This window comes from Chinchilla lanigera, unplaced genomic scaffold (genome assembly GCF_000276665.1).
Source record: "Chinchilla lanigera isolate Chin_1 unplaced genomic scaffold, ChiLan1.0 scaffold00065, whole genome shotgun sequence".
Taxonomy (NCBI): domain Eukaryota; kingdom Metazoa; phylum Chordata; class Mammalia; order Rodentia; family Chinchillidae; genus Chinchilla; species Chinchilla lanigera.
The window spans coordinates 4,958,414-4,982,837 of NW_004955466.1; the positions used below are offsets into that span (position 1 = coordinate 4,958,414).

The following is a 24,424-nucleotide window of genomic DNA, read 5'->3' on the forward strand; positions in this document are numbered from 1 at the left end:
GCGGGGCTGAGCGCGCGCCGCCCGCACCCGGCCCCGCGGGCCCAGCCATGGCGAAGCAGTACGACGTGCTGTTCCGGCTGCTGCTGATCGGGGACTCCGGGGTGGGCAAGACCTGCCTGCTGTGCCGCTTCACCGACAACGAGTTCCACTCCTCGCACATCTCCACCATCGGTGAGGGCGCGGGTCCGGCCGGGGCACGGGGCGGGGAGGCAGGCGAGGCGCGGCGGCGTCGGGGCCCCGGCTCGGGGTGACCCAGGGCAGCCGCACGCGGAGGGCGTTTCCAGGGCGCCGGCTGAGGGTCCGCCACGAGGTGGGACCCCGGGAAGACGGCGAGCCCGCCAGGAGGTGGCGGTGCCGCGGGGACGCAGGCGGCGGGGCGTCTGTCTGGGGAGCCCGAGGAGGCCGGGGCAGGTCGGGCGCGGTGAAGGGGCAAGGCCTGGAGCGTCCAGGAGGAGCCGTGGGGGGGTCGCCTGTTCGGGGAGCAGATCTGTGAGCCCCCCTCCGAGCCACTCTCTCTCCTGGGTCCTGAAAGACCCCCGCCCGAGGGAAGCCTGATCGGTCCGCCTCGGCCAGCGGCGGGGCAGCCTCCTGTGGTCCCGCACCTGGGGGGCCCCCATCCACCGCTCTCCTGGAAGCCCCTCGGCCCCGGAGGGCTCCAGCTCTCGGCTTCCCGGGAGGAGGCCTCTCCCCGCGGCCCCTCAGCACACGCTCCTTGCCAAGAGAGGGGACGATGCGGAGGAGCAGAGCCTTGTGACACACGCTGCAGGCAGAGAGGGGGACATAGGCGCCCAGCTTTGGGCAGGAGAGGGCTGTGCGCCCCTGGGGAGGGCTCCGGGAGGAGACAGGTGTTGGGGAAAGGCGCGGGAGGGAGCCGGGGAGTGGCGGAGGGACCAGATGGAGGATGCGGACAGGTTGTAGGCTCGGGGACAAAGGTCAACAGGTTACCACTTTCTGAAACTGGCAGTGACTATTTTTGACTGGTGCCTGGAACTGCCGAGCTCTTCGAAGAGAGCTATGGGCTGCCTGGGGCCCTGGCCTGTTCCTGAAGAGCACTCCTGTGCGCTCTGGTTTCCGGCCACATCCTAAGTCCCAGGGGTGACCTGTCCTTCCCCTCCGAGAGCTTTGCTCCCCCTTATTGCAGATGCTTTGAAGGCACCTTCCCAGAGTCTGGGGAGTCAGCCTCCCCTGGGAGACACATGTCCCACCGTCTCAGCAGGTGGATGAGGATGAGGGAGCCTCTGTTTCTGAAATACCAGGATAGATCTGAGCATCCCTCGCCCCAGGCGCTAATCACTAACCCTTCTTGTCTCTTTACCCTGTAATCTCCCTTCTTAGATGCCTTCTTCCTGCCAAAGAGGACCGGGAGATAGGCCAGGAACTTCCCCAGAATCCCTCTGGGCAGACCACTCTGCGGGGAGCTGGGCGAGGTGCGCACCAGCGCCCTCTCCCACGCTGGCCCTGGCTGTGCTGGCAGGAAACCTGCAGACAGTTCTCGGAATTCTTTCTCTGCTGATTGCCAGGCCCCGGCCCACAGGGCGCAGAGGAGACCTTAGGAGCTTGGGTTCTGTGGAAGAAGGAAACCCCTTTCTTCATGCCAGCCCTGTTAAATTTGCCCCAGTGGGCTTCCGAAGTACTTTCTTATTTAAAGCTTAGAAGGGTTTGCGGCTGTCCCTCATGTTGGCTGTGTTCTCAGCATTGACTAAAACTTAAGGGAAAGAGGTGGATGCCTCAGAGCAGCTTTTTTCTTAGGTGACTTGGAAAGGTTTCTGAGGAGATGGGAGGGCAGCTAGAAGCCAAGGAAAATGGGCATGGCCAAGTCATGTTCCTTCTTGTATCTGTTCCCCGAAAAACACGTGCCCGAGTACTCGCCTTGGGAGGCTCCATCAGGCCGCGTCCAAACAGTCTTTCACCATGCCGGCCACCCATCTAGGCAGCGATCCATGGAGGTGTCCCTTCTGTGTGTGGAAGGGGAAAGTACGGCCGCTCCACAGTCACTGCCAAGACCAAGTTCCGATTCTTGGCTCGTGCTGATGTCATCTAGGCTGGCTCTTTTGTGTGACCTGCCGTGTGCTGTGCTTGCTGTGACATTTTGTAGAAGCGCCTGCTGGGGAGCAGCGAGGAGATCTTGCAGGTAGACAAAGGCCCCGACTGCCCCTCCTCCATCTTTCTGGCTGGCGGGTGGGCAGGTGGCCCTGCAGCTGGGTTTGTGCCGGTGTGGGTGTTCCTTCCTCCCACAGCTGTGTTCCCGGGTGGGGCTGGTGCAGAGGAGGATGGTCAGTGCCTTCAGTTCTCTGCCTACAGCTATTTCCTGACAAGACGACCTTGCCTGTCGCAGTAATTAAGCATTCTACAAAGCACCAGTCCAGGCAGTGTGGAGACATTGCAATCCAAGTTTTCCTGCCCACAGAAGCTTTCTAGTTGGGCAAGCAAAACACGTGCAGAAAACCCCCAAAAAACTACTGCTAAAAAGAGATAATAGTCAGAAGTACTTGGTGAAGCACTCTTCAGTATAAAGGATCAGTCATTACTGCTCCTCTTAATGAAGGGCTCTTGAAAGGTCTCATGGTGGTTGTCCACGTTAAACATGGAAGATGTGCTCCGGAGCAGCCGGGGAATGGCGATGGGTACAACGGGGAGACGAGAGCTCGCTTCTGGAGATCGCAGGAGAGAGGCCCTTGTGAAATCCAGCCGGCCAGCAGGGAAGGCTGAAGCCAGCCCTCCGGTGTGGGCTGCCTGTGCCCGGGGCCTGCTGCAGAAGGGAGCAGAGGAGCGGCAGCGAGCAGAGGGAACCGAGGTGTGAAGTGAGTGGGCGGGCATGGGACTGGGGCAGTCTGGCCGCAGCAGAAGGGAGTTTTTAAAGGAGAAGACAATGTTCCTCTGCTTATCTCTGTCTCCCAAGTGATAGGTGCCTTGGGGGTGAGAACCACCCTTGTTCCTCTTTGTTCTCCTCGGCTCCCCTCCAGGGCTCCCATCCTGGGCAGGCCGGGTACCATCTGCATACATGTTGTTAAGTTGCTAAAGAGGGAAGGTCGAGCCTTTGGGCCTGGTGGGACTTGGGCCTAGCAGTGGCTGAAAAGGCTTTTGAGAAGGGTGCTCTTGCTGTTGGCTGAAAGAGGAGGTTGAGACTTGAAGTGGGGTGCTGACCATGGCCTGTGCAGCTGTGCATCCGGCCCAAGGATCCTCTTAGCCAGCTCCTCCTCCCCTTGCACCCCACCTGCTTGTCCCAGCGCCTACCTCCACCTCATCGCCCACTCGGATGTCCTTGCAGGTGAGGGAAGGTGCTCAAACCTGTGAGTGGCCAAAGGGGCCCCTGCGGCCGGTGCTGTCTGCTCAGGCAGGACGCCATTTCTGCATGGTGGCCCCGAGTGGTCTGGAAGCCACCAATGCAAGCTGAAGGGCCTGTCCAGGAGTTGGCTTTCTCATCTTTTGTCTCCCCTGAGTGGATCTCACATGGTCTCTGGACCTTTGTTTGAAAAGCTGCCCTTAGGCTGCTCCCTTTTGGGGTGAAGACTGCCTTGGCTGTGACTTTCTGGTTGGACTGGTTGGGCCACTATGGCCTGAGGCTGCCTTCTCAGCTGGGTCGGCTGCTGCAGTCTCACCTTGCTCAGGAAGCGCTGCCAGAACCGCTCCCAGCTGCCTGAGGCGCCGGCCAGGCAGGGTTGCTGAGGGAGAGGGAAGGGCGGGGCCGGGGGCTAGAGCTGAGCCTGGAACTGAGTGACCTAACAGGCGCTGGGGTGCACACACGGGCACTGTGGCCCTAGGATCTGAGGATCCCTGAGATCTGAGGAACTGCGTACAAATGCAGGGGTGGTGGGAGGGTGCGGGCTCGTTCTGTGCTCTGCTGCGGGGCAGCTCTTAGTAGCCAGGCCCTTCCCATCCTGTCCCCAGTGGAGGGGAAGCCAGGTGAGCCCTGGTGAGAAGCCCTGAGCAGGACAGAGAGAGCCCCCGTGGGAAGGGCACACTCTTGGTCTTCACTGGCTCCGTGACCTGCAAACACTTATTTAACATCTTTGTGCTAAATTCTGAATCTACATTGAAGACAGTAACAGGCTCTTTCTTAATGGTTGTTGGGAAGATTACAAAAGCTAATGGATAAAAGGCACTTATCAAAGCTCTCAATAAAAAGGTAGCTGCCATCATTGTATCAGTATTTTTTTTGTTTTGTTTGGTTTGGTTTGGTTTTTTTGCGGTACCAGGAATCAAACTCACAACCTCATGTTTGCCAGGCAGGCACTGTGCCACTGAGCTAAACCCCCAGCCCCCTGTATTATTATTCTTAACTCAGGACCAATACGCTATCAGCAGCAAGCTGTGAGGTCGACCTGCCCGTCACTGGGTTCAGCACTACTTACTGGAAAGCACCACGTGTGAGGTGCTGTGCTCAGCGCGGTCACGCACGTAGGCCCTGTGTTTCACGTCACTTTCTGCCCCAGCACCTGGCTGCCCCTGGCCATCCAGTGTCCGAGCAGGAGGAGTGGCCCGGTGCGGAGGTGGAGAGGAGCAGGGTGGCCTGGGAGGACAGGGGTGGCTCTGCTTCAAGCCTGGGGCCCCTTGCAAAGCGTCTCGCGGCCTCCAGCCCCCGCTTCTGCATTCCTCCTCCCACAGGCACAGACCCGGCTCCCACCCTCTTCCCAAGAAGTGACCTCTGGGAATGAGCACATCTGTGGCTCAGAGGGTTTCGTCTGGTCTGCAGGTTCCCTCCCTGCTTTGAGGGTTGTTTCCCTCCTCCCTCCCTGAGCTCCCTGCTTTCCGTTCCTTCCTCCTCCTCCCGCTTCCCGGGTGACTTGGTGAGAAGCTTTATGACATGAAAGTTGATATTGGGCCGTTCCCCTTCTGCCCCGATCACCAGCTCTTCTCAGAATGCCTCCTTCTGTAATCTAATATTTGTTCCTGTTGCCCTGTAAAACTGCCAGTTTTCTGTGTGGGCCTCTGACCTCTCCTTGGCCCTGCTGCCTGGTCAGTGAGCTCTGCAAGGAGGCAAGGGCTTCCTGGACATTTAATTCCTCCACTGAGCAGGGTTAGGCTCGCAGAGAGCGGATGACTCCTCAGGCAGGAGCCATGGCCTCCCCTCCAGTTTCTCCAGGCGGCCACCGGGCGCGCCCTTCATCCCAGAGGTCCCGCCCACAGGTTGCCAAGTGGAACCTTTCTCCCAGGAGTCAAAGGGGAGAGGATGTGTGCTGCACCACATGAGGGCCCGGCTTCCTTTCACACCCTTATGCTGGGAGCCAGGGCCCTGGGGGCCTTGAGGGGGGTCTGAGGTTGCCTCCTATTACCATTTGGATGTAGATTCACTGAGAACTCTGGTCTACCAGGAAGGCCAGCAGTTGGTTCTCATCCCTGGTTCACATTTTTCCTTTGCTGCTCTCAAGCTGCTGGTGTGTACTGTCCTCATTCATTCACTCGTTGATTCACTCATTCATTTTTTCCTGTCATGGGTTCGACTTTGTTAAGTAATATTTAGTGGTCCGCCTTCTGCCAAGCAATGAGAACAGGACATGAAGATGCTGCTGCTTTGTCCTCTGGAAGCTCAGTGTGTACTCGGGAAGTCAGGCTTCCAAGCAAACAGAATATGATGCAAGACAGATGTCAGATGCCTGGGGATCCCAGAGGAATAAGAAGTCCCTCGTAGAGGTAGGGACACTTGGGTAGGGTCTTGAAGGCTGAGTAGGATCCCCTAGGGAACAAGGGTGGAGGGAGACATACATCCTCCTCCTCGATCTTCTCACTGATTGGGGCTGCTGCTGGGGCCAAGACCAGCTGGTGGTAGCCTCACCACGGTCATAGCAGGTTCAGTTCAGGTCGGCCCTTGATAGGAGTTCGCTGTGCTGGTTCTGTGTGAGCGCAGATGCATCTGGAGGCCCAGCCCCTTCCTAGATGCTTGCTGCTGGGGCTCCAGGCTCCAGTGTCTTCTTCCCTGAGCTGAAGCGGAGAAGCAGACCCAGGCAAAGGAGGCGGGAGTGGGAAGCGGCCAGTAGACTGGCCAGTGTTGGCCGCCTTCGCAGTGCGCAGTGAGCACCCAGCACCAGGCTCAGAGGGTAGCTGAGCACACCACACACTGCACGGAGGCGCCACAGAGGTCTGCGCACCCGGCAGAGGGAAGAGTGAGGGGAAGGAAGCGGCATTTGCGTGCACAGGGACGGGCCGCTCTGTTCTGCGTGTAGGGATCTCATCAGGAAACAGGACAAGGAGCTCTGAAGTTGGCTTTGCTGGTGTTTGAGAAATTTCTTGGTGCGTTTTTCAGGTTACGGCCTCTGTGGCTTTGTTGGATGTAGTGCACACGCACACACCTATGTGCACACACCCGCATGCATGTGTGCGGGTCCCCGTGAGACCTAAGACAAGGCAGGGGCTTTGCCTCCCCCTTTGTAGCAGAGGACCGGGTTTGCCTGAAAGGTGTCCCTGCTTGAGGACGCTTGCTGCTTCCTTTGCCTGGGGACCTGGTCCTTTAGATCTCCTGCTGCCACCTCCCTGCTGCTCCTTTAACACATCTGCTCTATGCAGTGACTGAAGTGTCTTGCACATTCTCCTCACTTCCTGCTCCCCTCATCCTGCGTTTTGCTTCTTCATCCTCTTGCTCTCTGAAATGATGTAACAGTTTACTGATTATCTGGCCCCTAGAGTAGAAGCTCTGTGAGGACAAGGCTGTCCTGTTTCTGTACCATTCACTGCTTGCCTTGGAGTACCTAGCTTAGTTCGTGGTGCACAGTCAGCATTCAGTAACTGAGTGAGTGAGCGAGTGAGTGAGGGAATGATATAACTGAACGCATTTTCCTAGAGGACTTTGCCCCCACCCTCAGAAGTCGCAGGTAGCAGTGGTTTCTTGGGATTCATAAGGCAACGAGAAACTCACTATGCCAGGCATGTGGCTGGGACAGAGAGGAGAAGAGACTTCTAGAGTGAACTGTTCTCAGAGGCTTCTAGCTCTTCTGCTCAGACACACATCATAAGCTCAGGGAGGAAGACAGTGGCTCCCGTGCTCCCTCATGTGAAGGAGTCCTCTGGCAGGTGCGGAGATGAGGGGTAGGTGTCTCATGGGTCAGTGTTATGGTTTGTGTCTGCATGTCCCCCCAAATCCTCATGCAGTCAAGGGGCGGGCTTCTAGATTTTTGATTGATTCATGGTCCAGTGCTGGGGTTATGGGTGTGAGTGCTACACCTGCCCTGGGGCGGGGAGTCTGCATACAATGTAAAGGTGAGAAAGGAGCTACTTGCCACCCCTCCCCTCTTTTGCTCTTATTGCTTTGCTGTTTTCCCACCACCTTGAACAGTTGCCCTCTGCCGTGTGCCACCCTGCCTTGGAGCCAGCCAAGTATGGACTGAAACCTTCACAGATTATGACTTAAAAAAACCTTTCCTTCCTGAATTCTGGGTGTCAGGTATTTTGTCTCAGCAACAAAAGAAAAGTAACCAAGACAGTTGGATAATGCCTCTCAGTTCGGCCAGGCTTCTGGGGTGACCTTGCAGGACCATCTCCTCAAGCAGGGTGCTCTGAAGAAGGAGTTTCTGAGGCTCCAGCCTGGGGCCATGCATTACTTCCAGCCTCCCAAGGGTCAGTGTTAGACTGGGAAACCCTTCCGTTTGATAACAGCCCTGGGCTTCTGGGTCTTGTGTTTCTGAAGACTGCCCCTTCCAGATTTTGTGTGAGGGTGATGGCCTCCAGAGCAGTGCTGGTTCCCTTTTCACCATGGCCCTTCTGTGTAGAAGCTGTGTGTGTGCGTGTGTATGTGCATGCGTGTGCACACGCACATCTATTTGAGTTTTGGAAAGGTGGCATAGAGTACCAATGTGAAGCCCTCAGAAGTGCTGTGGTTGGACTCTGAATCAGAGTCTTTGATCTAGTACTCATGAGCTCAAAACACGGTCTTGGCTGAGCTGGACGATCAAGATTCCGCCTGTCAGGATCAGGGCCCCTTCTTGTATATTTCCTTTTTTTGTCACTCGTGGAGCAAGGTAGCGTGACGCTGAGTAATGCTTTTGCTCTGAGAGCCGTGGTGCACCTTTTCCCCAGAAGGGAGGAACACTTAGTCCCACAGAGGGGAAGGTCAGCGTGTAGCTCAGCAGACAACGAGGCCAAGCGTCACCTCACAGAAGGCAGAGGGAGGTGGCCAGCGGCAGGTGTGGATGGAATGTTCCCGTCCGCTCCCTGTGCCCCGTTGCTGTGCGGGATGGCTGTGTGCCAGACCCTTCTGCCTTTCCTCTTGGGCTTCGTCTCTGCGCTCTCCTGTGTTCTTTTTCCTGCTCTTCCCCTCCTGTGTCCCTCGGTTAGGGACAAAAGCATTATTAAGATCCAGAGAAATACTTCGCCCAGAGATAGGGCTTTGGGGAGGGGGATTACTGCGATGCCTTGTTTGGGTGGCAGAATCAGACAGCCACCCCTGTAGGGTCTGCTTTTGCCTGAATCTTGTCTTGGTTTGCTCAGGGGTGACCGCCTGCCATACCCCACAGAAACTCGCCATATCCAGCACATGCCGGTCTCCTGCAGGGGGTGGGGCTGGGGGCATTCCTGGGACTGGCACTTGGTAACTGGAGCCAGTGTTGCCCCGGAGATTGGGTGTCGGACTTGGGTTTCAGTTGTATTAAATTGTTCCTTGTTGTGGAGTCACGTTGCTAATGAAAAGGCTCAGGTCGCGCCGATGGTCGTCTGGGCTGTGGTTGATTGTGGTGATATTTGGCATGCAGAGGCAGCCCTGTTTCCACTGAGGCATGTGGGTGGCACTTGCTGGGCAGTGAGTTGGCACCTGACATTAACCTGTGAGGTCCTAGCAGGAGGGAGACAGGTGCTGACCTGCCTACTGGCACCTGGTAGCTCTGCCAGGATGTAGGTTGTAGCCGTTAGTTCCACAGTAGATGGCATTTTCCGTTTTTAACGAAACGCTGCGCTTGTGCCTGCTCCTAGCCTCAGCTCTCTGCCCACTCTCTTACCTCTCCCTGGCAGGAGTCCCTTCCACCGCCTAGAGCTCCTTCTGTCCCCCCCGGGGCTGAGAGTTTGGGTGCCCACAACCCCTCACCCCAAGGGAGAGTGACAGAGCCTTCAGCTAACATTTCCGACAGCTCTGGCATCAGAGCCATCACTACCTGCTAACAGGTGAGGAAGCGGAGGCCAGGAGAGGTTAACTGGTGTTCCCAGGACACAGGTAATTAATCTGTGATAAAGGCCGGATGGGAGCCAAGCTCTGACCTCCCATGTGCTCCTGATGGCTGTGCCCGTCTGTCTGTCAAGCTGCACTTGGGAGGCAGACAACGATGGGAAGGAGTGTGCTTTCACCCGATATCCCCGTTGCCCTCTTCCCAGTCTTCCCGGGGTCTCTGCTGCCTGAGCAGGGGGCAGGAGGCTCTTTCCTATTTGTCTGCCCAGGGCAAGATATCTTCAGAGCCAGCTCAGTGCCAGCCTGCCTCCCCTCACAGCTTGGGAGGCTGGGAGGCCTGAGATCAAGGTGCTGGCAGGTTTGGTGTCTTGGGAGGGCTCCCTCTCTGCTAGTGTGGCTTCTGGCTGCGTCTTCCCACGGCAGGCGCAAAAGGGGAGAACGAGCTCCTTCGGGCCTCTCATAAGGGCCTCAGGGCCTCGCGGCGGGCCTTGCCTGTCCTTCCAGTTCTCTGCTGGCAATGCTGTCCCAGTGCTCCAGGACTCCAGTTATGGCCTGGCAGTCACTGGGAGTTGCTGCCGGAGCAGGAGAAGCCATGCAGCTGGGACGGCACAAAGAGCAGAGGTCTGGGGCCGCCTCAGGCCGCAGGTGCACGGGCATTATTAGGACCTGGCCCTGTTGCTTCACTGGGGAGTTTTTCTTGCCGGTGTCTGTGAGGAGCTCAGATGGCAGGAAACGCATCCTGCTCCTGAGCTATAGGCCCTCCGGGATGGGGGATTCCACTTGAGGGATTTCTGCTTTATGCCTGGCACTGTGCTTAGGCAGAGGCAGAGAGGTTAACATCAGCAATCAGTTCGGGCCAGCACAAAGCATGTCCTCTGAATTTAGGTGTGTTAGAGGGGCTAGAAGACAAAACGCAGGAGCAGAGATGGTTGTTTTTGAAGTCCTCCTCCCAGCCCTGTCCTTGAAGCATCTTGCCACCCGCTCCGGAGCCATTAGGTAGCAGCGGCAGTCACAGGCTGGACTCTTTAGGCAGTGCCGAGGGGCTCCCAGGTGTCACTGAGAAAAGGAGTGCGCCGTACAAGGACACCCGGGGGTCCCGTGTGGATGAACGGCAGGGCCAGATCAAGCCCCCAGCCCCCAGGCCCCAGCCCTGGCTAGCGTGCTCATCATCTTTAACCATTCCTCCTCCTATCTGTGTAGCGTGCTGCCTCGTGCTCCTGTTGTTATACTGGCCAGCGCCCGCCTCTGTCCTGTCCGGAGGGAGCTGGCATGTGTTCTTTTTGAGATGAGGTCTTACTTTGTTGCCCAGGCTGGCCTCAAGCTCCTGGGCCTAATCAATCATCCTGCCTCAGCCTTTGGAGAATCTGGGGTTACAGGCGCGATCCACCATGCCTGGCTTGGAGGGAGCCACTCTGATAGGCCTAGGTATCCTCCCTCGTCCTTGTTGGCCAGCTCACTTTGGTGGTCCAGTTAGGAGCTGCTTCTCCACAAAGAACACACTGCACCCAGCCCTGTTTCCTGAGAATGGGCTCAGAAATATTAGCCAGACAGGCGCAGGCTGTGGCAGGCACCATGATGGACATACCAGCTGTGCCAGCAGACACTGGGGCAACTTGCAGACTTTGGGCCTTTGGTTGGCAGAGGCCTGTCCTCCTGACTTTATCCTCCCAGCTCCGCTAGCGCTGTGTGAGGGAGGCTGGCTTGTTTCTTCGTACTCTGTGTTCTATCTTGTAGGGATGGGTAGTACTGTCAAGGTAATGACCAGCTTACTGGAGTCTTGAATGTTCTCAAGGAACGAGGAGCTCCCTGCATACAGGTTATGGTGGGTACCTCAGTCGGTCCGTGCTGCTGTAACAAAGTGCCTTAGGCTAGAAATTTATAAACAACAAACGGTATCACCCACATTTCGGGAGGCTGGGAAGTCTGAGATGAGGTGTTGGCAGACTCTGTCTGGAGAAGCTCATTCTACTGCAGAGGTGACACCCTCCAGCCATGCCTTCCTGTGGCGCAGGGCAAAGGGGGACAGCAAGTGTCTTCGGGCCATTTGACACTGATGTGAGCACGCAGTGTCCGCTCCCGTGACCTCATCACCTCCCAGCGTCACGCACTGGGGACTGTGTCACCCTCTGGATTCTAAGGGACACAGCCTTGCATCCTGTGGCAGTGGGCTTGCTTCTTGTGCTCACTGCCTCACTCCTAGATGCCCCATAATGTCAGGGTGGGGGTGGACCGTGGCAGTGTGTGAGTGAAGCAGCAGTAAGTTCCTCAGCCCTAAAGGATCAGAGATGCCTGCATAGGTTTTAAGGGATCAGTTTCCCAGTTCTGGTTCGGCTGCGGGGTGTGAGGATGAGTACGATGGTCTCTGTGCCTTCTAGTCATAAGCCCTCTTACACCTGCTTCACCGGGACGCTCTAGCCGAAGGGATGTGCTAAAGAGGCAAGTGTTTCTGTGAGCCTTGGGTGTGGTTCTGCCTAGAGTGGGCAGAGGTTCAGTGGGCATCACATTTGGTAGCTTGGCAGGGTGTGGGGGCACACACCTGTAATCTCATCATTAGGGAGGCTGAGGCAGGAGGATCACAGGTCGGATGCCAGCTTGGGCTACATAGCAAGTTCGAGACCAGCCTGGACTATGTAGCAAGACCCTGCCTTAAAAAACAAAACAGGGCTGGGGCTGTAGCTCAGTGGTAGAGTGCCTCCCTAGCTTGTGCAAGGACCTGAGTTCAATCCCCAGTACCAAAAGTAAAGAAATAAACAAACAAACAAACAAACAACAAAGCAAAAAGGTAGATCTGGGGAGCCCTGAGGATCTGCATCTCAGGCTCCCTCATGGGGCTGAGACCTGGCAGAGTAGCAGAGTAGCCAGGGCCTAGACTAGTGATGGGGAACCTTTGGAGTTTTCATTGATAACAAACAGCCCTCTGCAGTGCGCGTGTCCTAGGTTCGCCACCCCTGGCCTGGGCCATGTAAGGCCTTTTCTACATCAGCTTCCCCTGGGTTTCCTCTCCTGACTCTCCCAGGGGAGTCTTTATTCGGCAGAGGAAAGGTAGGCGGGAGAACGAGGGTGAGTCAGGTGCTTTGTGAGCGCTGTTTAATTATATCCCACAGCAGATCCCAGGTGGCAGTGGAGTCTTCCTTCTACAGGGAAGACGGGTCCCGCTGCACAGCAAATGCCCAAACCGGGGCGTCAACGCGGGCTCCCTGGCCCCGGTGCCAGTGCGTGCATCTCCCACTGCCCTAGGGCGCTCGCGTTCCTCTGTGCGCTCTCCCACCCTGCTTCCCAGAGCTGGTAAACACACGGGTTCCTGGGCCTTGCTCAGTTACGATTCACTAGGTGGTGGCAAGCCAGGGCAGCCGCCTTAGGGAAAAGCCTCCGGGGTGATTCTCAAGCTGAGGCTCCGCAAAGCTCACCGTGAGCAGCAGAGACTCCTGCTGCCTCCCCTGAGGTCCAGCGCTTTTGCCCAGACTCAGCCCTTTCCTGGAGAGCTGGTTGCCGTGGAGCCCGGGGTCTGGGCCTGTGGGTGTGAGTTAGGGCCCAGGCCTTTGCCTTTCTAATTTAGCGTCCCAGGTGCTCAGGTCTGGGGACACTCTGAGGACCTCTGTCACTGAATTTTGCTGCTCACAGCAGGACCCGTGGACCAGTAGCCTCAGAGTCTCTGGAAGCCAAGTGCAGCTTCTCAGGCCTCGTTGCACACCCACTGCACCCAAGGCTGCATTCTCATGGTGTCGCAGGTGGTTTGTGCGCACCGTTAGGGCGCCTTAGAGAAGCCCAAAAGAACAAAGGACGGGGGAGGCGCACAGCACAGCGGCTTCTCCTCCCGAGGATCTGGAATCGTTGAGGAGGGGCTGCTGGAGTGTGCACCGAGGGCGGAGGATAAGGACAGCTGGGGGAGCCTTGAAGAACGAGGAAGGCACAGGGTGGAAAGTGAGGAATGAGGCTAGCGGTGGGGAGGTGACCTCACTCCGCGGTGAGCAGGGCCGCCACCTTTGGCCTCACCCGAGTCTGCTGGGGAGGACAGTTGGCTGTGGGGATTGGCAGGAGGATGCGGCCTACGGACTCGGTGTGCCCCATCCAGCTCTGTCTTACAGAGCAGCAGTCAGAGACCACGGCCAGGCCAGGGGGAGAAAGGGTGAGGGCTTCACTGTGGCAATGGGCACGGGAAGACCTGGCCTGTGTGGGAACAGAAAATAGAACAAACACCTGCTCCTGGAAAATCTGTGGGCTCTTATCCTTTTTTTATAAAGAAAAAGTTGGGGGAAATCCTTCATTTGTTGGTTTTTGTGTTTTGTTTCGTAGTCCAAGCTGGCCTTGAACTTACCATATAGCCCAGGCTGGCCTCAAATTCACAGCAATCCTCCTGCCTCAGCCTCCTGAATGCTGAGATTACAGGTCACCACACCTGGCTTCAGGAAATCCTTCAAAAGAGAAATTTACTGTTTCTTCCATGATATATTAATGCATATGAACAGCCTAAATTGAAGCATTTTAGGCCGGCGTGGTGGCACAGGTCCGTAATCTCAGCACTCAGGAGGCTGAGGCAGGAAAATCACCGTGAGTTCAAAGCCAGCCAGGGGTACAGAGCAAGAAAAAAAAAATTGAAGCATTTTACTTCTCAGACATGTTAAAACAAAATTCATTGGGTGGTCAGTAGGGCATGGGTTGTAGGCCAGTGTGTGTTGGCGTTGCTGTGAGCCCCAGAATTCCCTAACTTGAGCTCCTGGCCACACAACCTGGAAGTGAGGAATCGAGCCCTGCACTCCCTTCCAGGGTAGTTCCAAGTCTGCTGCTGGTCCCTTCCACCTCTTCTGACAGCTGCTTTTATCTCTCCCTCTCTCCCCTATTCTCTCCCAGGGAAAAAGCCCCCTTAATATGGGGCACTTCTCTTCCGGAAGAGCCGTTCTCAGGGACCCACAGGGGAACAGGAAACCCAGCATGGTTGTGGTGTCTGTGCCGAGCTAGTGCTCTTCTCTTTCCCCCAGAATCAGGGCAACGGGGAGCAAGGGCTCCGACGCCAGACTGGCCTGTGTGTGAATCTCTGCTACCTGCCGTGCCAGTTTTGGAGTTATTCCCTCTCCAGGCCTTTGTTTCTATTCTGCTACCCTCTATGAGCACAAGGATCATAGGTTGGCTTTGCTGCTCTGTTTACACGGAAAACTGCGCAGGGCACAGTGTTCCCATAAACATTGTGCAGTAAAGGAGATAAAACCTTCATCTCCCTCTCTCCTTGTGACCACTTTGGGTGGCACCCCTTTTATATGAGAAATAACGTTTATCACTCATACAGCACCTCACGGAAGATTCACCTGGAGAAGGGCTCACGTTTGCTCTGGAGTGGAGTGAGGGAGGGGTTGGTGGTTTGGGATGTTTTGTGTGATCGGGATACAGCCTGGATAGGGTACCCTTGTCCTGCCAGTCAGGTGGGTGGTTTGAAATTTCCACGGGGGAGATGGTATATGTGGGCTTTCTTATTGAGTTCCCTGGAGGTGGGCCAAAGAGGAGAGGGGAGGCCTGGGATTCTTCTATCAGAGGTCAATGTCAAGAATAGAGCCTTTCTTTTTTAACTCTATTGATGTTGAGCACATCCTTCTGTGCTTATTTCCTTACTTGCGGTGATCCTCCTGCCTCAGCCTCCCAAGTGCTGGGATTACAAGTATGCACTACCATGCCCAGCACTGTGTGCTTCTTGTCCATATCACATATTGCATATGTTTTGCTTATTTGCCCATCTTTGAAGTTGTGTTGTTTTTGAGAGTTCTATAATCTAGACGTGCGCCAGGCATGATGGTGGACGCCTGTAATCCCAGCACTCAGGAGACTGAAGCAGGAGGATCGTTGCAAGTTCAAGAGCAGCCTGGGCTGCAAAGTGAGCTCAAGGCCAGCCTGAAGTGCATAGCGAGACCCTGTCTCAAAAAAAGGCAAAAAAGAAATCTAGATGTACGTTTTGTAAATATTTCTCCCAGTGGTTTGACGCATGCTGTTCTTGGAAAGAGGCACTATACCATCAATTTCCGATTCTCTTCTCTGCCAGGTGCTGGCGAGAAGCAAATTCCTGATAGCCGTTTGTCTGGGGAGGGAGCAAGCCTGCTTCTGCCACCAGCAAGGCCAGGTGTCCCCTCCTTCCCTCCTCCTCTTGTCGTTCTCTCTCTGTGCACGAAAAGGACGCTGCCAGACGCTGCCCACTTGGAAAAGTACAGCTCAGTAGATGTGAATCAGCTTGGGCGGGAGAAAGTGATTCATGCCTGACCAGCGTGACTTAGTGCAGCTCGCCCATTCTGAGTGTTTCTGCCTTCTAATTAAACGATGATTGGGCTTGATGTTGGGAAGGGAGAGGCTGAATTTGATCAGCCTACCTGTGAGGGACGCTGGGGACGGGACGGATGAGAGGACGTGTTTTCCCGCTGGGCAGAGCGCTGCTGCGAAGGGTGAATGGCGGTGGCGTTGGGAAGCTGGTGTCCGTGGGGCCCTTCGCACTGGGTGTGCGGTGTGGCGACAGAGGGCCCACAACCCTCCCCTTCCCACGTCCCCTTTGTAATACCCCGCCGGACCTGCCTCCAGGGAAAGCGTTAAGACCGGCTTGTGTTCCCTGCTAGACACAGTCCTGGAATCACTGAGCCAGTTAGGGGCGGGGGCTGAAACACCCCTCTGCTCTGTGAGTGTGAGTGCTGTAGGTGGGCGCTGGCTTCCTTTGCTGCAGATTTCCCCAGGTGTTTCTGTGTTTCTGCCTTGGGCAGGTTTGCAAATGCCCCGTGTTTCCTGCGTCTTGTAGCTTAGCTCCTCAAGCCCCTGGGCAGAGCTGCCAGAGAACTCTGCTTCCTGTGCCACCCCCAGGACACTCCCTGCTGTGCTTGCTCATGCGGGCAGGTGCCGGAGGCTCCTGCCCGCCCCTCCATCCAGCCACGGTGCTAGGGTCTGATGATGGCCGCAGTGGATTATGCAGGCAGGTGCTGGGTTTCGTGTGGTCTTCTCAGCAGCCCTCCGAGATGACTCATAACGTCCGTTTCTACTCCTGAGGAAATGGGGGCTTGGACAATCAGGGTACCCAAAGTACAGTTATGAGTTAAGTGGCTAAGACTCCCCCTGCAAAGCTCCTGCTCCCGTAGTAAACAACAGCGCCCCCTGCGGTCAAGGGGGTGAGTCAGCAACAGAGATGCACAGAGGCCTCCTGGGGGGCCCTTGCAGGGTGCTGAGACTTTGCGCACAGCCTCAGGCTCACAACAGTCCTCTGCACAGTCCGTTCTTCCCCACGTTGTGCTTGTGCCACACCCCCTGCTGGTTGTTAATGAGACAGCGGCCGGAGGGACCCAGGCAGATGATGTGGATTGCAATTCCTAGGGATTCGGGAACGATAAAAGCAGTGGTCTCTTCAGCAGTATAAATAGGAAGGGTCATTTTATGTGAGTAAAATGAAACACAACTCCAGTCTCCCTTCTGCCTCCCTGTTTCCCTCCAGTCTTTTATTGCTGGCAACTTTCAGTTCAGTTCAGTTCAGTTCAGGAAGGGAAGCTCGGGACACTTTCTTAGGATCAGCCTTTCTTATTTATACCAATGGTGGCGAACCTCTGGCACACATGTCACAGCCAGCTGTTTGTTATCACTGAAAGCTCTAAAAGGTTCGCCATCACCGCCTTATGCCATCTCTACCACATTGAGTCAAAAGACAATCCCTCAAATGTGAGCACCGTGGGCTTTTCCTAATCAGCTTTCAGCAGGTGCCCTTCCTAACTTTCTTGCTCACTCTCTTTCCTCAGGTGTTGACTTTAAGATGAAGACCATAGAGGTAGATGGCATCAAAGTACGGATACAGATTTGGTAAGTTGGGCGGGGGGAGGAGGCAGGCAGAGGAGGAGAGGACCCCAGGCTGCTCCTTACTGCCCCTGCCATAAGATCCCTCAGTCTCCTCTGGGATAAGTGGACACCACTGTGAAGGCGAGAAGTCAGAAAGCCCATCTCCTGCTCCCAGGAGCTTAACCGCTGACCCTTTCTTAGGAGACTGTGGGATTGATCACAAGTCACCAAAGGGCAGGAATGAGAAGGAAATGATAAACTGCCCATTGTGGGTTTGGTTTACAATTAGGCTTTACCCTCAGGCTGGGCCACACTGTGGTTAAGGATGCAAAGCTCCATCCCATCTCCTAGGGTGGGACCCTGAGCTCCTCCTACTGCATGGTGCAGTTTCCAGCAGTAGCCACCAGAGGCTGCTGTGGCTCTCTGGCCTGAAGTTTCTGGGAAGTGCTGCCTTTGCAGTAGTTGTGGAGCTAGCTCCCCATCTTGCAAGGGCACGGGCATTGCCCTCCTGGGGGTATAGCAGCCTCCACCTATATAACAAGTCTGGCCCCAGTGGCCAAATTCAAGAAGAGAGTTGTTCAAGACTCAGTTATAACCAAGCCGGTTGTGGGTCCAGGTGTGGATAGAGAGGCCAAGGGCCTGCAGGTCTTGCCAGCGCCAGTAGAGGAGACCAGACCTCTCATGGCAGTCAGGTGTGTTCCGATTCCTGTGGGGACCAAAGCACCCCTGATTTTTCACCCTGCAGCTCCCCAGTTTCTCCTGCAAGGGCACAGTCTCCCAGTTCCTTCTCTCCCCTCCCCATCTGTTCCTTGGTTCCTGCTCCTCTGAGGGACTGGCTTTCTACTGCAGGGACACAGCGGGGCAGGAGAGATACCAGACCATCACAAAGCAGTACTATCGACGCGCCCAGGTGAGCCACCACTTTCAGGGCTTAGAGGTGGGAAGCTGTCACCTGCTCACCCAGCTCTGGGTGTTCGAGGTGTCTCTGTCACTGCCCCTGAGAACTGGGCCCTCAGGTTGCCCGCAGGGCAGTCTTTCAGTTGCTGGGAGATCCCTCACTACATAACTCAGTGTGCACTTGCTGTAGGCAGGTCCCTCTCCCACCCCCTAGTTTCCACCTTGGATTCTGGACCAAGGGCCCAGGGCACAGCATGTGGTGCCTTCCTACCCAGAGTTCTGTAGGGTCACAGGATGCCAGCTGCTGGGGCCTGAAAGCAGAGGCATTTCTGGATGCCCAGGGGTCCTCACGCTACGCAGAGAGGATGGAGGGGTCCGTCTATAAGGACCTCACTCTGGCCCCAACTGTACTGTCTGTGTGTGTCTCCCACCCGCCTCTCCCGCTCTCTTTTTCTCTCCCTCTCAGGGGATCTTTTTAGTGTACGACATCAGCAGTGAGCGGTCTTACCAACACATCATGAAGTGGGTCAGTGACGTGGATGAGGTAGGAGATGCCGCCCCGCTGACAGGGTGAGGAAGGCAAAGCGAGGGTCAGCCTGGAAGTGAAGCGCTCAGGGTGGGCGAGGAAATGCTGCCAGGAAATCTTACTCCCCACAGCCCTGGATGAAGACCTGTGGCTGAGCAAGTCAGCCGGAGGAAGTGACGTGCCTGCTCCATGCTCTGTGCCACGCTGGAAAGGAGTTAGTTGCAAGCCCACCCTGTGAGCATCTGTCCTCCTGAAGTCTCAGGAGCAGGTGGAACTGCAAGGCTGGGCTTCTGGGCCCAGCACACTGGGCAGGCCGTCGGAACTCTTGGGGTCCTACTGCGCTGTCTGCCAGACAGGGGCTGGACTTAAAGTCTTGTGTCCCTTCCCGCTCAGGTAGCACTTGTTCAACCCAGCAAGGCATTATTATCAGCCAGAGTGTCTGCTACCCTAGCTGTCCCTGTGACACTCCTGGGATCAGCCGCGGTATAGTAGTCCGCACTTATCTTCCAGGGGACAGTCCAAGAAGGCCAGGGGACGACCCAAACTTGGATAGTACCCACCCTTCACCTACTGTGTTTTTCTTATACATGGATAGCTATTATAAAAACTAATTTGTAAACGAGGCACAGGAAGAGATAACAATAATTAATACTAAAATAGAGCAATTACGATAACAAAGTTACTAAAAACTTATGAATTGTTTATTTCTGGAATTTTCCATTTCTTAATTTTTAGACCATGGTTGACTGCAAGCTGACTAAAATTGTGGAAAGCAAAACTGTGTGTGTGGGGGGGTGTTCCGTACTCAGGGGAGCCTGGCACCTGCGTCCGGGCAGCCTTTTCCGCCTGTCCCTGTGCTCTGAGGCGTGGCGGTGGCTTGGAGGCCAGGGCAGAGCCTGTGGGGAGGCGGGAGGGGAGGGCAGCTCTCACCGGCAGCTCTGCCTGTCCTTTGCCGTAGTATGCGCCGGAAGGTGTCCAGAAGATCCTCATAGGGAACAAAGCTGATGAAGAGCAGAAGCGGCAGGTGGGGCGAGAGCAAGGGCAGCAGGTGAGCACAGCGCACCCCTTGGGTCTTCTGCCGCCTGTCCGGGCCATCCTGAGAGCAGGTACCCTGGAGTGCTCCCCAGAACTGGGTCCCCTGCCAAATCCACAGCACCCTCAGGCACAGGGGATGGGAGGCGGGCGTTGCCATCTCGGAAGTCTGCTGTGTGTCCTTCAAGACAGTGATCCGAGCCCACGTAGAAACAAAGACCTCTCTGTGCGAGATCATCCCTGTGGGAGTGACAAGGAAGGATGCCCTGCCGGCGTCCTCTCCAGTGGCACGGGGCGTAGCTACCAGCTGTAGCCACCGACTTTAGGATCCGCACCTCCGAGACCGCGCCAGGCGCCTGGGGCGGGGAGGGGGCGAGGGCGTGCAGGCCCCGCGGCTGGAGAAGCAGGGAGGGAAGAAGATGGAGGAAAGTATCCAAGCACGCGGGAAGCCCACCGTGCCGGAGAACAGAGAGAGACGGATGCTCGGAGCCAGGAGGAACCCCCTACTCTGAGGGCCTCGAGAGTTTTCCTCGCCCTCTTCAGTCAGTCCCGTTCCATTAGCCCTTACAGGAGCATCGATTTGGGGGTGTAAGAAGTAATAAGCGGTCACTGAAAAGCGCGAAAGTGGAGGCAGCCCTCCTGGGATAGTGGTGTCCACTGAGCACTGTGTGGTCTGTGCTAAGGCAGGCCCTCGGTGCGCGACCCCGCTTGCTCCACAGTGGACACGCCCCTCCCCGTAACAGAGGAGGACGCTGGGCTGAGGGAAAGCGCGTCTCCCCGAGGTGGTGCAGCCTGGGCCCGGCACTCCCAGCCCGCGTTCGCACGGACCAGGCTTATGGCCACTGCGTGCCGCTGCCTTTGTGTCCTGATGCATCGAGGGTGTTGTAGGAGGTGTCTGGGGGGGTTGGAGGGATGGCGCGCATTTGGGCGGTGCCCTCCTTCTCTGCCAGCCTGTGTCTCGGGAGGAGCGTGCAGTCTCATGAGAAACTGTCACAACACAGCACGGTCCGCGACAGCAGTGGCAGGAGTGCGTGCCGGGGCGGCGCCTCCTCCTACTTCCTTTCAGAAGGGCCCTTCTCTTGCAGCTGGCGAGGGAGTACGGCATGGACTTCTACGAAACAAGTGCCTGCACCAACCTCAACATCAAAGAGGTGAGAGGCGTGGAGGGGAGGCAGGAGGAGGAGGCCCGTAGACCTCGGCCGGCCGCTGCAGGGCTGCCGGGGGCGAGACGGGCGCCCGGCTAACTGCGCCCTTGGTTTCCAGTCCTTCACGCGTCTGACGGAGCTGGTGCTGCAGGCCCACAGGAAGGAGCTGGATGGTCTCCGGACGCGTGCTAGCAACGAACTGGCCTTGGCAGAGCTGGAGGAAGAGGAGGGCAAACCGGAGGGCCCTGTGAACTCTTCGAAAACCTGCTGGTGCTGAGGGGCCTATGTGGGGCGCCCCCCACAAACCCCTTCTCTTGGGAGGCCTGTGGGGAGACGGGAGCCTGGGCTTTGCCCGCCACTGCCCTCTCCTCTGATGACCTGTGGACCAGTAGCTGCTGCTGCGTGCCCCTGCCTGGCCCTGAGAGCGACTCTGCCGTCGTGTCCACCCCGGAGCGGCACCCTTCGCCTGCTGTGACCCAGAGTGTGCTGCGAGCACCGCCCCGCCCCCCGCCCCCCGCGCCGTGGCGGGGGCTGCAGTGGAGCCGTTGAAATCCCCTTCTTTCCCAGTGCATCTTGTCTGCCCCGCTTTCTCCTCTTCCCACTCCCCGTCGCCTCCCGCGGGTGCTCTGCCGAGGCCCCTCCTGTGCACTGCCTGGGTCTTGCTGTGTGGCTGCTGGAGTAGCTCCTTCCTTCCGACGCAGCGAAGGCGGCGGCCCGGGCTCGTGGGCAGTTCCAGCTCCCGCCCCAGGGAGGACCCCACCCTGCCCTGGGTGGGCCGAGGCTAAGGGTGCTTCCTCCTCCTCTCCCCACTGCCCCTTCCTGTGCCATGGGCCTGCCTCCCTGAGGACCACGGAGGTAGGAAGGAACGCCACCTGGGGGTCCTCAGGCCTAGGGCTGTCCTGCCTCTGCCTGCTCCCCCTGCCTGAGCTCTGGCCCTGCTCCGCTGCCCCATCTCTGTGGGGACCTGAGCTCAGACGCTGCTTCAGAGAAGAGGAGAAAATGATGAGGGGTGGCAGGGGTAAAAAGTCACCTCCATGCACTACCTCTCACGCAGCATGTACATAACTTCCCTCCCCTGGGCTCCTGAGTGTCAGGACGGGTACCAGGGCCTGAGTGCCCGAGTGGCAAGGAGAGTCCTGGGGCCGGTGACATTGTCAGGCCCCACGTACTCCAGGAGGAAGTGAAAGCCTAGCTGCTAGATGTCAGTCAGAGCAGAAGCAAGCAGGCCAGGGACAGCAAGTCGCAAAGCAGAGGGGACGCGGCAGCAGCAAGGCCTCCTGGGCCCCTCTTCCTTGCTTGTGTACGAATTTTTCCCCTGAGTCCCTGGCAGAGGTGAGAGGTGACGTCACCACGTCGCTGTTTGACAGAAACCAAGGTTTCCTGGGCCCCAGCAGCGATGTCATGGGAAGAGGAAAGATGGCCCTGGTGCCGTCTTCTCCAGCCTTCAAGACAGAGTGCTTATCTGGCCCTCCCGCTCCTTTGTGGGCTTGAGGGTCTGCCCAGTGCACGGTGGCTGCCAGGGCAGGGAAGCGGACTCCCTCCTCCTGACTTCATGTTCAGGAAGGTTCTTCGACCTCCGCAGCCCAAGAGGAGCTTGAAGGAGTCTGTCAGTTATCGGGTCACCTTCCCAAGGTGGGGGAAGCCCAGGGAAGAGGCTGGTTCCTCAGCTGCACAGTGTCTGGGGCTGGAGCCAAAAGAACGAACCAGGGACCGAGCATTCCCCAGCCAAGATGCAGCAGGGGCCACTTCCTTATTCCTCCAAAGAAGGAAGCGAAGATAAAGTCACTGCACTTTTCCTCCTGGCTCTTCCCAAACCTGGGGAGGAGAGGGCGGCTCAGGGTTTAGGGTGGAGGAGAGGTGAGCATGGTGGGCGGAAAAGGAGCGGAAATAGGCATAAGTCATTGGCCAATGAGAAACTGAGCCTGATGCCTTAGGATGAAGCCGTGGTGGCTCGGGCTGCTTCCGCAAGGACTGACTCGTGCAGGCCTGTGGAGCGGGGCAGGGTGGAGATGCCAGGTCTCAGTGTGCCCTCAGCCGGGGAGCTGAGAAAGGAGAAGTTACACTAGGCGCTGCTCCCACTGGGCCAGCGTCGCCGCTTTCCCTGGAGATCAGGCAGCGCACCACTGTCTTTCTCTCCGAGCCCCCTCAGGAAAGAAGGATTATATTTTTATTGTACTCTAAAGGTCTGGAAGGGAAGACATGGACCAATGAGGCCCCTCCACCAGGGCTGTAGCTGGGAACAGGTCTGGAAGCGAAGAGGGCTGGGATTTCAGGGTGCAGCCGCACTCACCGGAACCAGAGTTGGCCTCTGTCCCCTGCACTCCTGTCCCGGAGGTGGCCGGGAAGGGTCATTTGGCCTAGACTGTTGAGCAGGCCTTCCTGGCCTGTCTTCTTGGCACCCCTCCGCCCCTGTGTCTTGAGACTCAGCCTGGCCCCTGGATACCACCTGCTCCTGAGCCCCACCATCTCCCTGTGACAGGTGAACTTTGTGTGCTGTGTCTCGGGTCCATTATATGAATCGTGAGCAGGGTTCATCTATTTTAAACACAGATGTTTACAAAATAAAGAATACTTCAAACCACAAGTGTGGCCGCTGTGTTAGGCCCTGGGAGGAGGTCTCACGGGAGCCTGGCGGTGAAGTGGGGGCAGGAGAGCGAGTCCTGACATGTGCCCAGAATGCTAAATCGGCAGTAACAGTGACAGTGCAAGTGGCGAACCATGTCTTCAGTGTCATGCCTTCCCTAGTGCCCCGCTGCAGGGGGGCCCAAAGCCCAGTCCCCACTGCAGAAATAAGATTAGGCACGGTCACTGGAAGGTGCTGAACACCCAAGTTTGGGGGGTGTCGGTTATTTTTCTCCTCATTGAAACTACCCGACACCCAAAGCTAAAGGAGGAAAGAAAGGTTTATTTCAGCTCCACTTGTAGAGGTTTCAGTGCATAATCGGCTGGCTCCAAGGCAGAGTGGCATAGCAGAGGAGAAACACTTCATGGAGGGCAGAAGGTAGCAAAGGGACAAGTGACAAGCAGCCACATTCTTTCTGTACCTTACATCCTAGCCAGGCTACACACCCTTAGGGCACGTAGCACACACACCCAGGGTGGGTCGTCCTTAATCGCAACATCACATCCTTGATACCAGCAGCACACGCCCTAGATCCAGCCACCTCCCAAAGCTTCACTAATGACCACGTGAAGCTTTTGGAGGGATAATGAGATATAAGCTGCAACGAGGTCTCTAAAGCGAAGCAGTTTTCATCTGTTTAGGATGGGTGAGGAACAACTCTTCCTGAAAGTGTGAGGTGGGACTGAGTAATCATGCAGGTTTGTGACTGGAGACCCCGGGGGAGCAGACAAAGCCTGGAACCCCAGGGTTCTGTAGATAACACTTTACTTGGGCACAGGGCTTTGCTGAGGAGGTGGGAAATGGGGTAAGGGTAGAAGGAAGAAGTAAAACAGGCTGGGGCAATTGCAGTCTTAAGAACTTAACCACGTTTTATAGTTCACTGAGCACTTGTGATACTTTATCTCCTCTGACCCTAACAATCACTGCGTAAGAGAGAGGGTGGTTGTCTTTATCGATGTTCAATTGATAAGGATGAGGGTGCTTGGAGAGCTTCAAAGATCTGCCGAAGGGCCCCACGTAACAGCATTTCTATTTAGGAAAATCCCTATAAGCAATTCTCATCTGCAGTCAGAACTGAGCCCCACCCACCAAGCAGCCAGTGCTGCTTCAGAAAGCAACCAGCGCCCTGCAGAAGGCTGCGAGGGCCACACAGTCGCCAGGACATGCCCAGGAGAGCCAGGCCAGTAGGCGTAAAGCTGGAAACAGGCGGTGTCGGCGCACCCCATCAGCTGTAGCTAATTGTAAGGGGCGGGAGACTCCTACCTTAAGCTGGTGGAAAGGAGAGCACATTCCTGTTCCTCGCCACTCCTGTGGCCTGCCTACACAGGGCTTGC

The 24,424-nt window shown here is 56.7% G+C and overlaps 1 protein-coding gene across 2 annotated transcripts; it reads left to right on the forward strand.

The window, feature by feature from the left end:
- Nucleotides 1-23,051, forward strand: Rab15 (RAB15, member RAS oncogene family; the record flags this gene model as incomplete). Of its 2 annotated transcripts, XM_005399114.2 has the most annotated exon segments (7): nt 1-171; nt 16,831-16,891; nt 17,717-17,777; nt 18,231-18,308; nt 19,249-19,338; nt 20,408-20,473; nt 20,586-23,051. In XM_005399114.2, coding segments are annotated over 7 exon segments (639 nt in total). In that variant the 3' UTR covers nt 20,745-23,051.
- Nucleotides 23,052-24,424: the final 1,373 nt, after the last annotated feature.